Below are 15,824 nucleotides of genomic sequence, written 5' to 3'. Positions count from 1 at the left end.
CCTGGCAGGCTACAAAATAAAGTAGCGCCACCTTTAATGCAAGATTAGCAATGCTTAACTATCATGCATTCATAGAATAACCCAGTGATATAACATCTTATTCAGGGCCATTCTGCTTAATGGCCACTTTTACTTTTGGTACTTTCAATATATTTTGATGGTAATACTTATGTACTTTTACTTCAGTAAGATTTTGAATGCATATATTGTTTTACTTGTAACAGTGTATTCTTACTCTAGGTAAAGTAGTGCTTCTTCCATCATCTGGTTATGATCCAGTTTAATTTAAAGGGAATTTAGAGGCTATATTTCACAAGAAGAATAAGAGAACAGAGTAAAAAACACGTGCAGTCGCTTTTCCTCTTTAGAGTCCCGACCCTCTATGTTGAGAGCTACTGGTACTGTGCAAATGTTTCATCATTATTTTCTACCACCTGGCCCCAGACTAGGGAGTTTTCTAAAAGCATCTTATTAAAACGCACATTTTAAAGGAATACTAGGGTATACTTACCATATCTAGGTCGTAGGGACTAAAACTAAGTGCAATATTTAAATGCATTAAAATCACAGCTTAAGGACTTTTGCATTTCTGACCTTGTGCAGCACTCATACTGCTCATACTGCTCCACTGCACCATCTAGCTGTGAGACCTGAGCCATAATATCCGTTAATGAAGGGATATACAGTCACAAGCACCCATAGAGCTGAAATAAACAGTTCAGATAAGTTAGCAACAGTCAAAAACGCCCAACATTCACTGACTGACGCTCCAGAAAGATGAGAATTTGACATTTTTCTTTGTCTTGCGTGATGGTAAACTGAATATCTTTGAGTTTTACAGTTGGACGGACAAAACCTCGCAACCTGAATATATATATATATATATATATATATATATATATATATATAAAGACAAAGTGAGGTCGTGATCATCAGAGGTAAAAGGAAAGAATACAGCAGTCACAATCTTATATAAAAAAAAACCACATACACTATGTGTCTTTACTTTAAAAATGATTTTATTTATTAATACAGTGGTATACTTAAAATTGTGTTGCAGAGGAGGAAAAAAAAAAAGTCAGCCACAAGTGAAGAGCCAATATCCAATTAAAGCCGTGTTATATCTAAAAATAAAATGGTACTGGTGTGCCATACATCATATATTGTCTATTAGTACAAAAATACATTTAAGGGCACACGATACAGCAGCCAGTATCACAAATCAGTGAGGGGGACACTTTGAGAGCACACCCTTTTTAAAAGAACATGTTTTAAATGTATTTTAGCCCAAGCACTTTCCTGATCCTCAAAGAGCCATAAAAAGAGCTTTTTTTGTGACCATAACGTAGTGTGAATATATCGGTAGAAAAGATGTGACGTTGGGTTACAAGTTCCAAGGCTCGAGGTTATATCCAGAATACAAAGACAACCACGTTCACGGGTCTTCCACATTTTAAAACATGTTTTCTCTAAGTTTTATACAAAAAAGGAGGACATACAAAAAGTTCATTTACAAACAAAAGAAACAAGGCAATATGCTAGCTTTATTTACAGCCACTTCTTTTCCATTTGTTTTTTCTGTTTTGAGTTATGCATAGCAGATAAAAGAAGAGCATACCTTTGTTGTCCTTTCGAAATTGTTAGTGTGCTAAACCCAGGTTCATTTATACAGAGGGTTCACCAAAGAATGGCAAAACAAATGACATACCATAATTTATCACAACTTATTTTGTTTTTTTCTTAATGAAGATAAGGCATCACTGCTTATTTGTGTGTGAGTGCACGAGTGCACAGAGAGAAGACGAGATAGAGCGAGCGAGAGCGAGGAAGGAACTGAGGAGGCTACTAGACCTGAGTTAAGAACATGCATAGATCTCCCTCAGGCTGGAAGGAGAGACGTGTTACTCTGTAAGACGTTAAGCTACAAGATATCACTGCAGGAAAAGGAAGGATACAGGAAGAACGTCTCTAGAAAGTGTGCTGCTTGGGTTCATGTCCAGCTCATGTTTTGCCAACTTCTTCCACCGATACTTCACCGTCTCTGGTTCAACCTAACCTCACTTCTGTCTCAAACCTCCATTACAATTTCCTCAATGTGGAGAAAACCGTGGAGCTACACGTTCGTATTCAGTCACCTGAACTGAAAAACAACAAGATGTTGACTTGTAATTGACTTCACGAGTAAAACGTTTAGTAAATCTTCTCTATGCTACTATATATACTGTATGCATATATAGCATAAATATACCAACACAGACTTTTGAGGCATTTATGCTGCCTCAAAAGCCTCATCTATATTCATGTAATAGTTACATGAAACATCGCCTTATATATATAGTGTCAATCCTCAGTGGCATGGTGCATGCATCCATGGTTTCATTTCACATCAAAACTTCAAAAGGGGGAAAGAGTTTAAAGAACAGCTTGTAACCATCAGTGTCTTCGCCTTCATCCAAGGGTGCAGTTAACAGCACTGACTAGATCTTCTTCTTCATACTCCATTGTATAGTGTGTGTGTGTGTGTGTCTGTGTGTGTGTGTGTGTGTGTGTGTTTATGTCCATGTGTGTCCATCCTCTTCAGTTTACGCCCCATGGTTCCACATTCAGTAACATCACACCTGCTGGTCCATCCTTAAAAGTGGTCAATGAGCACAGAAACACAGTTGGCTCCCACCAGGTAGTTGGGGTCACCGGGGAGAGACTTGTTCTGCCAGCTTTTAGGGTCACCTGTGGACAGACAGACACACAGTGAGCGATAACAGCTGCTTGTTTGTGCTAATTTCAAGCTGTAATGCATTTCATAAGCACTATACACCTGCAAAGTCCTGTTCACACCACAACAATCCAACACAAACTCAAGTCTCATTTTAAAAACAGCACTCACTGATTCTATCTATTGTCTGTAAGCCATGTTATGTAGTATCACAGGGTTTTGTGGCCCTTTTATTTATTAGTTTTATTGAATGTCCCCAACCTCAGTCACTGTAGGGCCGCAGTATAATTGCAATTATAAACATTCAGGTCTGTGCCAAGAGGAAAGGTCCAGTGATCAATCAGAGTAAGCACAGCCAGAGGTCCACTGATACAGTACAGACCGACTATAAATACAGCCTCCTCCTCCGTCTGTAAAGGGTCAAGCTTGTGCTCAAATGTGGGTGACATGTCAGAGATAAATGTGACCCAACGACCATCTCCCGGTCAGTTATGCAAAATGAAAGGCAGAGGGAGAAAAAGACACACACTTTATAGTAAGTTGTAAAGATGTTCGATGTTGTGTCACTCTGTGAGGTTTAATAGTAGGCTCATATTACTGGGCTCTCAACAGTTTCCTTCTTTGGCTGGTTGTTGATCACAGGGTTGGTAGTTTGATCCCCAGCTAAATAATACAATACTGGTTTGTTTGACTTTTGCTGAGAACTGTTAAACCAACTACCGCAGCTAGGTTTCCTTTTGGATCAACTGTGAAACAACTAAACCTGGACAAGCACCTCGTCACCTGGGCTAATGTTTGCAGGTGCATAGCTCAGAATGTTGGAACGTCACTACCACCAGAGGATCAGCGAAATAACGTCAAGCAGTCATCAACAATGGGTATCACGTTACCAGGATGCACATACAAGAGGTTGAGCGTGCAAGTAGAGCACGCGATTACTCTACAGCTGCAGTAGTGGTCAAAACCTCCACAGGGTACAAGCCCTGAACAATAACTAGATGATGAGATATTGCATATTTTGATGTCAATGTCTGACATTTCATTTAATTCTGTTGCACACTAAGATATTTGCGGTTGCGATGTCAGTCTGTGAGTTCACACACTCATCTACACTTTAACACAGTGTACACAGAAGAGATGCAGTCAGAGGCATCGGAGGGAAAAGGAGAAGCGAAGTGAGAAAAAGCAGAGAAGGGCCGGGAGGAGGCCAGAGAGCGGCCTTGCTTTACAATAAGAGGATTAGGACTCAGCCCGATAATCCTCCCACAATTGAGCAGGACAACGGAGTGAGCTCACATCTCATTCAGCCCTGAAAGTCTCATCCTTAAAATGAGGCTAATTAGCAGCTAATCCTCACCACTGCCAAAATGACCTGTTTTAGAAGACGTGAGCTGTGAGCGGGGCAGTGTTGAGAAAAGGGAAAGAAGGAATTAGTTCTTTTTTATTTTTAACTTTCTTAGCAGGAGCTCAACTTCTCGTCTAGCTTTTAATTTCAACAGTCTCTCTTTATCTAAGCCAGTGTGAAAGACCAATTCATTCGGAAGATCATATTGTCACCTGAGAACTACCTTTGATAAGAACAACACTCCGCTAGACAGAAGCTAAATTTGGAGAGCTATATTTTGACACGATAACAAGATGTCTTGGTGCAATGCTTTCCCCCTGCAGGATAAAGACAGGCGTTATTGGTTAGTGTCCCAATTTCCGGAGAGATCTATAAAAGCTGTTCTTCAGGTCAGGATTTGGGTGGCTATGTGAGACGAATCTATCCGAGCAGAGCGGCATGCATTATACTTCTACCTGGTGAAATTAAAATGATTATACAGCCGAGCGTCCGATGAATGAATGTTAAATGAAATCAGAGAAACTTGTTAAAATGACTCGAGGTGAAAAATAAGAGAAATACTGCAATTCAGCATGTAAAAATAATGAGGAGGGACTTTGATCTGAACACCAAATAGAAACCCAGTGATAGTGATTTAGAGATTGAGTGGGTGAGTTAACTAGAACAAATGATGACAATGAATCAATAAAAGCAATAAATTGTGAAAAAAAGAGATTTTTCCCCCTAGATTGATTCTCAGACATGTTTTCAGATTCAGTTCACATTTTTCTCATTGCTTTTTGATGAAGAGAACCAAAACTAGGGGTAAAATCTTCAAACAATTGTAATTAAACAGTGACCCACAACCCTTAACACAGTCACAATGCCAGCCCAAACGACCCCGAAGAACAGAGAGAGCACAGCATACCCGACGAGGAGTCGGAGGATTTTAGAGCAAAAGACCAACCATCAGGGGTCATAGACGCACAGTGAGGTAAGCGCAGCTCCACCGGCTTTAAAAACTTGAGGCCGTGAGGTCCACACATCACCAGAGGGCTGAGCAGAGTCTCTCCTGTAAATACAAACACAGGATTCAGGATGATTCAAAGCAAACATACAAAAGAGGGTTTAAATGCAAACAGTGCTGGTGCCATGGAACAGTTAGTCGGTCTTAGCAAAGTATCCAATCATTGAAATATGACTCAAGAAAACCCCGTGGCTTCTGTGTCCCTCCATCTTTGATGAGTTACCTTTCTCCTTGTCGAGCGGCGGCAGGATGCTGTTGTCTCTGCAGACTTTGAAGTAGATCTCCTGCTCCACACCTTCAGGGATGGCACCCTGTGGGATAATGATGCTGACACCTGTCTCAATGGAGCTCAGGACGCCGCCGTTAGAGTTGAAGATACCTCGAGCTGTTGCGACCACTGTGTGGCCCTCATCTTCATCCTCGTCATCATCCAGGGCACTAGGACTGAAGAGGAAGAAACCGTTACTGTCACACTCTCGTGTTGAACAGAACACTGTAAATTGAATCCGTGGTCAGGCTGAGTTTGTTACCTCACAGGGATGGCCTTGGGCACAGCGTTGATGTTGTTGTGCTGCTGTTTGGCGCGGTGGTCCATAGTGCGCGTGAAAGTGTCCAGGCCACTGTCGGGGTCTGTGTTCTGGGTTCTGGGTAGCTCTGCTATCTGAGGCTTCACAACAATCAACAGATAGAATAAATAGCGCCTAAGAGAGACCTGAGCAGATTCAGTGTACATTGACATCAACCAGGATGTCCAAAATCAAGTAACGGTCAGAGGAGGAAAGAGAGCGAAGGAGCAGAACCACTCCGAGTCACGGTTTCTAGCGTGATCCATTACTATCATGTTGTCGGTTGTTGTTAAACCTTACACAACAGTTATTTCAGATCAATCTGCTCTTTGTAATTTAGCTCAGAACAGTTTTAAAAAAGTGAACTCAAAGTAAAGAAATTCCTGTAACCAATTACAATAAACTAAATATATAGGGAGGTCAGTATGAGAAGTATTACTAAGAATATAAGCGACCCAATCAGTTAATTATATAAAAGAATAATCACTGAACTGGAACCTATTACTAAGAGATAATCTCTTTGCTTTCACAGTAACAGCTTAATAAATACAGCAACATAGCTTACGTCCCCGTCCCCCCCCCTTGTATTTCTAATTATCTGACCCTCTTTAGAGGGCTGCACTACATCGTCCGCTTACCTTTGGAGCAGGGTCAGGCTTGTCATTGGGCAGAAGGTTGTGGTTGAATTTAGGACTGTCGAACATGCGTGCGAAAGGCTTGGCTGACGTGGTGTAGGGCTTGGGCGCGTATCGGTTGTAGCTGGTTGCTGGTGGAGCTGTTTTTGGAGGATGTTCACTCGTGCCGTTAACTGGAGACTTCTCGGGGAAACTCTTTTGAGGCAGGAAGTTGGTCTGGACGGTGTCGTCCCGGCCAGGAGGTTTGGCTGTGGAAGAGCCATGAGGGTCAGCCAAAGAGCTCCACAGTGTGCGTCACTGAGCGTATGTTTGTTTGTATGGAATCATGTACGTTTTGGCATACAGGTCCCTCAGTAGTACAGTGTGTGATACAGACGCATCTTTACGGGATTACAATCTAGTGTCACATAATAAAATCCCCACTACAGGTTATTTTCCTTTGATAGAAGACATTTGTACCTTCAGGTGCGGGTTTGGGCAGTATGGTTGGTGGCAGAGAAGGCGTCACCTGGGGAACTGGTTCATACTTTTTCTCCACTGGAATGGGTTTCTCCACCGACTCCGTCCTTAAATCACAAGACCAAAACCATCAATTCAAGAATCACAGTGGAAATGACGATATTTATAAAAAAAACACAACTGATGTTAAAAAGGTAGATTTGATTAATGCGTCTTTTTTCAACTTTCCTTCCAACTAACAGGAAAAAGAAGTTTCATAACAACCCTATACGCTTGTGAATGTGTCTGGCGAGCCTCACCTGGGGTAGTTAGTCGTTTGTGCTTGAGGCTGGGGTTTGGTGGGACCGACCTGGAGCCTGTCAAAGTAAGACAGCTGTTTCCTGTAGTAGTCCTCGTCCTCATCAGGGTCGTAATGGTTGGAGCGCACAATGTCATCAGCAACATTGGACGGAGGCTGCTGAGGCCCTGGGGCTCTGGGGTTCAAAAACAAGGAAGATGTGAAATTAAAGTGACTAATTACACAATTTAATTTAAATATTTGTACAAAATTGCATAAACATGGGCTGACCTAAAGGTCTTCTCTTGATCCAGGTTGCTCAGAGAATTTGCCTTCGGGATTATTCCGCCTGCTTTCAAAGGTAAATCGGATGCCTGTGATAGCAAAAACAATTGTTATAAATATGAAATATTAAGAATCGGCACTTCTGATGTGCTTATTTCTGAAGAACTTGAAGAGCAAATATCCAAGTTAAGTACACTGGTAACAACTATAAGTGCATAAAGTGCATTAGGTAATAAAGCTAAACAGTTCACCTTGTTTCCAGATAAGTCCCCTGCATCTCTGGCTCTATCCACGGACACAGAGCGTTTGTTCTCGAACATCTTGACCCTTGTCAGGACCGACTGTGGCCGCATGGCGGGGTCCTCCTGTAGCTCATTTCTGGCGGGGAAAGACTTTGGCGCCTCTGCAGGAGACGGTGACGGGGCGTCTGCTTTGGGAGGTGGTGTGGGGCTGGTTTCAGAGTTCACAGGAACAGGGTCGTACTGCTGAGGTTTGTAGCTCTTTTGTTGTGGCGTTGGTGCCAGGTTATACGTAGGCCGCTGGGCAGCAGGGTCTGGGGAGTGGCCAGCTGAAGGGTACCCGCTCAGGTAAGGATCCTGGTTATAATGCAGGTCTGGCCCTGAAGCAGGAGGATCGTCATAGTGGACGGGACCCGGACCTGTTGGTTTACCGTAGCGAGGCCGTCCGTCGAACCCCTGCTGAGGTGGAGGCTCATCGTAGCGGAGAGGAGGGGAGTACTGGGAGTCGGGGCCATCGGCGTACGGCAGACGGGGATCGTAGCCCTGGGAGTTGGCAGTAGAGGGCGGTTGGCTGTAGGGGTTCCACTGATGCTGGTCGTAATGAGACACACTGTTCTCGTAGGGCGAGTTAGAGTCATAGTTTCTGTGCTTTGGTTCTGGGTAACCACCTCCGCTGCTGACATCATACCGACTGGGTGGGTGGTCGTAATCTCTGTATGGCTGCTGGTCAGCATGATATCCCTGCTGAGGGCTGTAGGACACAGGCTTCATGCTGTGATTGATTCTCCCCGCGTTGTCTACGCTATATGGATCCTTCTGAAACATCTACCAAACAAATACACAACAAAGAAAAATGTTAACAACTGCACAGGATCCACGAACATATTGCACAGACAGAAAATATGTAATATGAAAAACTGGACATCCAAAAATCCATTAAAAGATAAGAGAATGAGAATATTAAAAAAACATCTGTTAAATTAATTGCAGAAGAAGAAACAAGAAGGGAAAGACCTGAAATAGAGAAACTGAGAGGGAGGGTTACTGATCAGATGATATCGTAGATTCAATAGAAACACTTATTGCAGCTGAAAAACATCACAATGTAACACTGCAGATCCAAATTAACATTGAAAAATGAAAATACAAAGTAAAAAAAAATAAAAAATACAACAAAACAATGGGATGCATTTTTCTTGTCTAACCTGAGAGAATATGAATTTGGTAAAAAAAAGTGTAACACAAACTAATTACAGAATGCCTCTTGATAATTTGAGTAATACTTTTAGGGTTTCTCACACATAATGTGTGCACCGCTACATTCACAAGGGAAAATGTCACCCACTGTCTTGGTGCAATTATTAACATAAACATCCACAATAATAATTAACATTACAAGCACAGACATATTATACAAAAGCAAATATTTGAAATCCTGATCATCGGGAAGGAACCATTAATTTTCCATCCCAATCAGCAGAACATTTGTGTTGAGCTGGTCTTTGTTACTTCGCCATGGCGACATTTAAAACGCAGGGCAACAAATAAAATAGAAAATTGATGGGAAATGAATGGCTACTTTTACAAGGAAACAATTCAATCTGCACTGATAAAGACAACGAGATCTACCTCTAGTGGTTAACAGAGAACGAGGCAAACATGTTGCAGCCATGCAAAGAGGATAAGCAACAGTGAGAGCCGCAGGATTTCCACCGCTCCGCTACATGTAGGCATATCAGCACAGCCATCACCTCCAAGCCCACTGCTGTTTACCAGCATTTGCTCACACGTGCACACACACACACACACACACTCTTGCACGCACAATAACGCCCACAAACATCTTGGTCTCTTCCGGGCAGCGGACATGCAGGGCGGCAGGAGAGAGAGAGCGAGAGAGAGAAGCGTGGCAGCAGGAAGTAGGTAGGTACACAGGCAGCAGCAGCACAGCAGGTCAGCCGGGTCAGACCGAGCTGGGCTGAGTCAGTTCACGGGGCGTCCAGGGACGGTCAGATGGATACCTTTGTTTCTGAACTGGCCAGTCCAGATTGTAGAGGTTCTGGTGTGACGCTCTGAGGAGCTAGCTCAGGGGTGGGCCTCCTAAGTGAGCCAGCCTCTGGGTTGGGGCTTGGCTGGCTGTGAGGAGCTGCAGGAGCCTCGTCAGGGCTCAGACCCCCTACAGTTTTAACAGTAACGTCGACAGCAGGGGGCACTGTCTCAGCCAGGGGCTCAGGCTGCTGGGGGATGCTAGGGACGGCAGCGGCCTCTGCTTTCTGTGAAGTGGTTCAGAAATGTTTAATAACACGCGCAGACACTACGGTGCAGTACCAACAAGTGCTACTACCGTCACAGCCCCACTACAACGGCCTGCTCCTCACTTGTGCCTACAGCTTACACGAATCAAACAGCCAATCACCCTCCTCCACATTAAACAGTAGCTGTAGATCAACCAATGTCATGTGAGAGTTAGGAATTAGCAGCAGGACAAGTTTTCATTGTTAGAGTATACTAATTTGATTTTAATGCTACGGTTACAATACAGTACTTTCTTTTCTTTCCCCTTTTATGCTCATTAACACATCACGAGACGACAAACACTTAGATGTGGGTGTCACAACGGCCAATTGGGTGTTGATAAGTACATTTCACAGGTACACTGGATTAACACTGGCATTGCCAACATGCACATAATACTTTCTTGTGTCGTATCGTCCGGTCCCGATCACAGGTAAAACAAAAGGTAGGAAGTGCACGAAGGTGAGTACTGGTACAGACACTTTGACAAACAAGTTTCTTTTCCCAGTGACATCAGCAACAGTCACTCCAATAAGACAGCTTGTGGATATAGAGTACAAGAGTAACAGTAGAACTTATCAAGTTCTTCTCCTTTTCAAAAATAAAAAAACACACTCTCACAAACACCAATCAACAAACAGATATAGGCAAATAGATAAAATAAATAGTATAATAAATATATATATTATATAATATTTATATATTGCGATAAATACCTGACCACAGAAGTTTTCACTTTTGCACTGATATTGTTTGGTAACAGTAGATAGACAGTAACTGCAAAAATAACCAAAAGTGCCTTCAATAGCGCCTCCAGAAAACCCTTCTAACGCAAACCACGTCCTCCAGACAACAGGGAAGACGTGCCGCTCTCAGAAACGCTACCTGCTGCGGAACTGGTGCCTTGAATCCAGCCGGGTCGATGCGGTTCAGGGGGTCCGGCTGCACTGTGTGCTGGTAGATAGCGTAGCCAGGGGGCTCCTGGATGACGGGCAGCTCCTCCCGAACAGGCTCAGAGGAGCGGGTGATGGCCGGCTCCGTGGGTGGTTCCACGTCATCATTCAGCGTTTCGTCCAGCTCCTGGTCGGTGTAGGTTCCGCCCTCTGTGTCCGTGTCCTCGTAGTCGGAGGTGTGGCGGCTGTCGGTGCTGTACATGGAATACTCACTGCCCGGTGCCGACAGATAAGACAGGCGGTCGTCGTGGATGTCCAGGTCATCCTCAGCTGCCCCATCAGCCTGGGAAACAAGACGTAAAGACCATTTAGAGTATACGCGGCTGTTTGCGTGCGTGTGTGTGTGTGTTTGGGTGGGCGTGTCTCACCTTGCCCTCTGAAACCCACACCAGCTGGTTCTGCTGCTGCTGGATTGTCTCCTTCAGCGCTCCAAACCAACCATCATTCATGTTGTTCAAGTTAATGGTCGCTGAATACAGAGGAAAGGGCAGAAGAGAAGAAAAAAACATCTCTCCAATCAAATGAGTCACAAGAATGTTTCCCAAAATAGCAATTAAATAAAACAACAGCAGCATCATAGTGCACAACAGACTAGGAAGAGATATTTTAAATGCAAAATGAGGGAATTGCTCTCCCTCACTCTCAAGGACATGCAAAAAGGCAGCTGAGAGGTAACTTGCCTCCTCCCACGTGCCAGATTCCCAACATAACAATAGTCCAGTTGTATCAGTTTCCTAGTTTTACATAAAGTAATTATAGTTGAACATGATTGTGAGGCTTGATTCTGAGAATAACTTTCAAATGAGATCCGGTGGATAAAAGGTGTAGAGGTACAAATGCAGCTTGTTGTGTAATAGTTATTTGGACTGAAGATTATGGGAAGAATCTTCGCGTGTGCTGCAAAGACTGAATATGAGCCGGAGAAGAATACTCTTCACGCTTCTCTAATATCTGTATCACCAACAGATGCTCCTAAAGCATAGTCACACCCCAACCCTTGACAGAAAGAGTGCGTGCAGAGTAAGGGCCCTGTGGGTGCTCTTGTGAGACAGCCAGTGCTGAACAAGCGTTTGTCAGGAGTGTGACAGCCTCTAACACTGCGGCACTCAATTGTCAACTTCCTTTGAAATGTGTCTGTGCAGCCTGTAAGATATCCATCACTCCCCTCCGCTGGTTTGGAGCCCCCGTCTAACCGCTCCCTCCTTCCCACTAGACTCACTGGTGAAGAGGTGGTGGTTGTTCTTCCTTAGTTTGAGGGCTCGGTCAAAAAGCTTCCTGGCACTCTTCCTAGACTCAGGGCAGAGGCGGGTCCTCATAGTCTTCACACCCTGCTTCGTGTCTGGGTTGAGAAACACCACAATTGGATACCACTGAGCGTAGTTCAGACGGTCCACTGCATTAGGGGTGATGTCCAGCACTGCATGCTTGTCCTTCAGACACAGAGAAAAAACATAACTGTTTATCTCCATGAAGGTGAGGATTGAACACTATATGACCAACACCATGATGATTGTTTCACATATTGTGTGCAGCAGATCTTGAACACGGGCAAGACGACAGCTCATCAGTCTGGATTAGTTTCGCAAGTGAACATGCCACAGTACAATCAACCACTTTGTCGAAGTTCAGGCACTTAATAGCATTAACGAGTACAGAACAGCAGAGGGCAGCAGCGAGCTGCCGTCGTCTCAATCTGTCAAAAGATGTTTGTATCTCGACCGTTTGTCTGTATTTCTAAACACGTGTGCACATCTTGCTTCTTACCCGGTCGATTATCTGTTTGATGGTGTGCAGGCGAATGATGCCGGAGCTCTTCTGGTCGGTTCCTGCATCCCTGGGTTCACTCCCTATAGAAGACAAACGTACAGAGTTACTGCACATCACATCAACACAAGTGACAAATAACAACAAAACATGGCTGTGCCCCAGTTAGATATTCTTGTAGCGCGCATTTGTCGACTCCCATAAATAGAGCTGTTGAATACGGAATAATGATCTCCGTACGGGAGAGGACAAGTGTACGTTTATGAAAACAGCTAGAGAGTAGCAGCCAATTCATGCAATAGCCATTAGGTATTTTGGAGAGGTTTAGGGAAATTGTATTCAGTGTTGAACGACTGTGTGCGTGCAACTGCGTGTAACAGTATAAATTATGGTGCAGGAAATGTGTTATGTGAGAAACACAGACATGAAATATGCGCATAAAAGAGCATGAGGGTCATTTTGGGATTAATGAGAATACAGTGTCATTGTAAGCCTCGGGGATTTAAGCAAGGATGTGAAGAGGGGTTTATGATTCACATTAAGATAAGCAATGGTTTCCTGCCCAGACACACAAGGTTCAAAAGGAGGGCAGTCATCTCACCAGGGTGCAGTCTAGTAATGACTCAAACACACCACAGCACAGGGCTTAATGTCGAACATTTCTCATTTCTAATAGGATCTATGATCTGAAATCACTGCTCTGATCTACCCAAAGACGTTTTAGGGAGAGCAGATAAAAACAGCCATGCAACAAGTCAAGATGTAAGCGTATGCAGCAATGCTGAAAACATTAATGTTGGGATTCAGTCATGTCTGTTCAATCAAAAATTTGAAAGACCAATTTTGTCTATCCATTGACACGAGGGGCTTTATACCAATACACACACAAACCGTCAGTTTGGTACGATACCTAATACGCTCTATGTTTTCGTACAGTGGCATCACAGAGGTGGTTTGTTGTAGTCCGAGTTGTGAGCCGTAAAATTACCCATTTGATCAGATTTAATACGGATACATTGGTTCAGCTCGTACATGGACCCCGACATCAAAGCCATAGATAGATTTTTCAGCTGACTACTGAGATGGTTGGAGATGAGACCATTTCATCTCATAACTCATTTTTGGGTGGTATTGTGGGCAATTTTTCAAGAAAATCTATCCATTTATTTTTCATGGGCAAAGCTTCTGGTTGGTGAGTGAATGCCATGTTGATTTGGTTAATTAATTAATTATGTGAGATTTCATGGGCAATTAGGGATAAATGTAGTAGAAAAATCATACAAATTGGGGGACAACTTTTAGAAGCCCAAATAAACTCAACCTTCCCAGTCTATTCTGTATTATTTATTAATTTCCTGATGATTTTATTGGAAAGCAACTCCACACATCGCAGTTGTCATGACATATTAAGTGCACAGCTCCACGTGCTGCCTTGTCGTTGTCTTTCTACACGATACATTAAGAGGGGAATACCACTGAGTCTAGCTCTATAATATACTACTGTATTCATTCAAGGGTAGTGGACATGAATCAGCATTCACTAATCTCTAATGATCAACATGCAATATCACAATGGCAAACAGCTCCTTAGAGATTTAAATTTGGGCAAAAAGTGTAGAATGGAAAATTCATTCTCAACAATACTTTTTTTTCATATCTAATGTAAGTGTTTAGATGTGCAACATGTGATCCATGCTAATGCAGAAGTGCTTTTTAAAATCTTATATATATTTTCATTGATAACATTTCATTGATAACATTTCAGTCAATAAGTCAAAATTACATGGAAACAAAAAGAAAAATAGCTTTGTGTAAATATGATATTGCATTTCTTCAGTGTAAGCTCTTCTGTCATTCATTTTACAGTCATGCTAATATTCAGCAAAACAATCATTATTGCCAATTGTATTGACAAATGTGAATTCCAAAATCAAGTGCTATTGCCCTACACGCATTGTTGAAACATCGATCGACCAGATTGCCACCAAACACCAGTTTACAGATTATCTGCCATTCACTGAATTAATAAAACAAAACAAAAAAGTTGATGCACTAAGTGACATACTTTCCCCTCCTTGTTGTTGCTGTGTTTCTGAAAAGAAAATACAGTTACACAAACATCACTGGAGTTACGCAAATAAACATCAAGGAATGGAATCACTTCTGATGTGTGTGTGTGTACTGAATGTGTGTGAGTGTTTGTACTGGCATGTGTTGTTGTGCACTTAAAGTCATTGAAATTCAAGTGTTAAAATAAAAAACACACATTAAAGAAGGTTGCAATCTGTGATGTAAGAGGCAGTGGATGCGGACTCAAATAAACGAGTGTATGTGCAGCTCTGCCTGGACTGTAGAAGAGTGAAAGATAAAGAAAGAGAGAAGCTATATAAACAGAGGAAATAATTGACACAACCTGACGAACTGACCAACTAAACTTGAATATCTAGTTTCAGTAGCAGTAGTATTCTGGAGTTAAGCAGAAGGAATTAACATCCAGTGAATACAGACTCCTTGCTGGAAAAAAAACTACTAAAATAGAACATAGAACCTTCTGTATGTTATGAATACGTAGAAACAGCAGAGGTTGTTGCATTTATCCACCTACAATCTTTCAGTTTATAATGACTTTGTCATGTTCTCATTCTGGTTCAACAATTTAACACCTAATAAACAATTAAGTCGGTGTCTTTTTAAAGACTTTTGATGAATCAAAATCGGGTTTGCAACCTAAACAAGCATTGTTAGGGCAATCTTTACGGCAGACCAACACATTTAAATGAAGAAAAGAGAGTCACAGGCAGAAGTATTTTCACTGGATACAAGTCAAGAAGAGTTACAGTTGCAAATCACTTACAGGAGGATTGACCACTACTGTGAATACTTAATGGATACTAAGCAGTTAAACAGCCCTCAGCTGTAGTGTGTGGTGCGTAAATTAAGTGTGTGGTTTCCTATCAATGCAAGACACACAGTAGGTCACAGCACAAGAGAGCGTGAGGGGTACTTTATCACTTACTTGCTAGTTCAAATATGTCTGGTTCTTCCCTGGCCAGTTTCCCTCGGCCCACGTCTGCTATCGGCCCAAAGAGAACCACCGGCCTCAGGAACCCAGCTAGAAGAACACGACCAAGTCATGGAAAGCACCACCGGTTAGCACCATGTATCACTTACAATACTAAATCAGAGCGTACAGTTGTTACCATATAATATATCAGTAATAGACAAATGAACAGCTTTGCAATGCTTAGAAGCATAGAAACGTATAAAGAGATGTCGGAGGTTATTGC

At 42.7% G+C, this 15,824-nt stretch overlaps 1 protein-coding gene across 11 annotated transcripts in view; it reads right to left on the bottom strand.

Annotated features, from left to right (window-relative positions):
* Positions 1 to 1,001: 1,001 nt before the first annotated feature.
* tjp1a (tight junction protein 1a) overlaps positions 1,002 to 15,824 on the bottom strand; it is a 43,082-nt gene continuing 28,259 nt past the window's right edge. For 3 of the 11 annotated variants that reach the window (XM_079291191.1, XM_079291194.1, XM_079291198.1), the window contains exons 15-30: positions 15,554 to 15,649; positions 14,603 to 14,629; positions 12,538 to 12,620; positions 11,993 to 12,203; positions 11,142 to 11,242; positions 10,706 to 11,056; positions 9,547 to 9,798; positions 7,538 to 8,350; positions 7,293 to 7,375; positions 7,024 to 7,197; positions 6,725 to 6,831; positions 6,269 to 6,513; positions 5,595 to 5,731; positions 5,288 to 5,508; positions 4,966 to 5,109; positions 1,002 to 2,727 (exon numbers count right to left, since the gene is read on the bottom strand). In XM_079291191.1, the coding sequence (XP_079147317.1) occupies positions 2,633 to 2,727; positions 4,966 to 5,109; positions 5,288 to 5,508; positions 5,595 to 5,731; positions 6,269 to 6,513; positions 6,725 to 6,831; positions 7,024 to 7,197; positions 7,293 to 7,375; positions 7,538 to 8,350; positions 9,547 to 9,798; positions 10,706 to 11,056; positions 11,142 to 11,242; positions 11,993 to 12,203; positions 12,538 to 12,620; positions 14,603 to 14,629; positions 15,554 to 15,649 (3,140 nt within the window). In that variant the 3' untranslated portion in view covers positions 1,002 to 2,632. The remainder of the gene's footprint in view (positions 2,728 to 4,965; positions 5,110 to 5,287; positions 5,509 to 5,594; positions 5,732 to 6,268; positions 6,514 to 6,724; positions 6,832 to 7,023; positions 7,198 to 7,292; positions 7,376 to 7,537; positions 8,351 to 9,546; positions 9,799 to 10,705; positions 11,057 to 11,141; positions 11,243 to 11,992; positions 12,204 to 12,537; positions 12,621 to 14,602; positions 14,630 to 15,553; positions 15,650 to 15,824) is intronic. The other 8 variants (XM_079291196.1, XM_079291201.1, XM_079291195.1 and 5 more) reach the window with 5 other exon arrangements.

The sequence above is a fragment of the Melanostigma gelatinosum genome (assembly GCF_949748355.1).
Source record: "Melanostigma gelatinosum genome assembly, chromosome: 2".
NCBI lineage: Eukaryota > Metazoa > Chordata > Actinopteri > Perciformes > Zoarcidae > Melanostigma > Melanostigma gelatinosum.
This window is presented reverse-complemented; position numbering and strand designations above follow the sequence as displayed.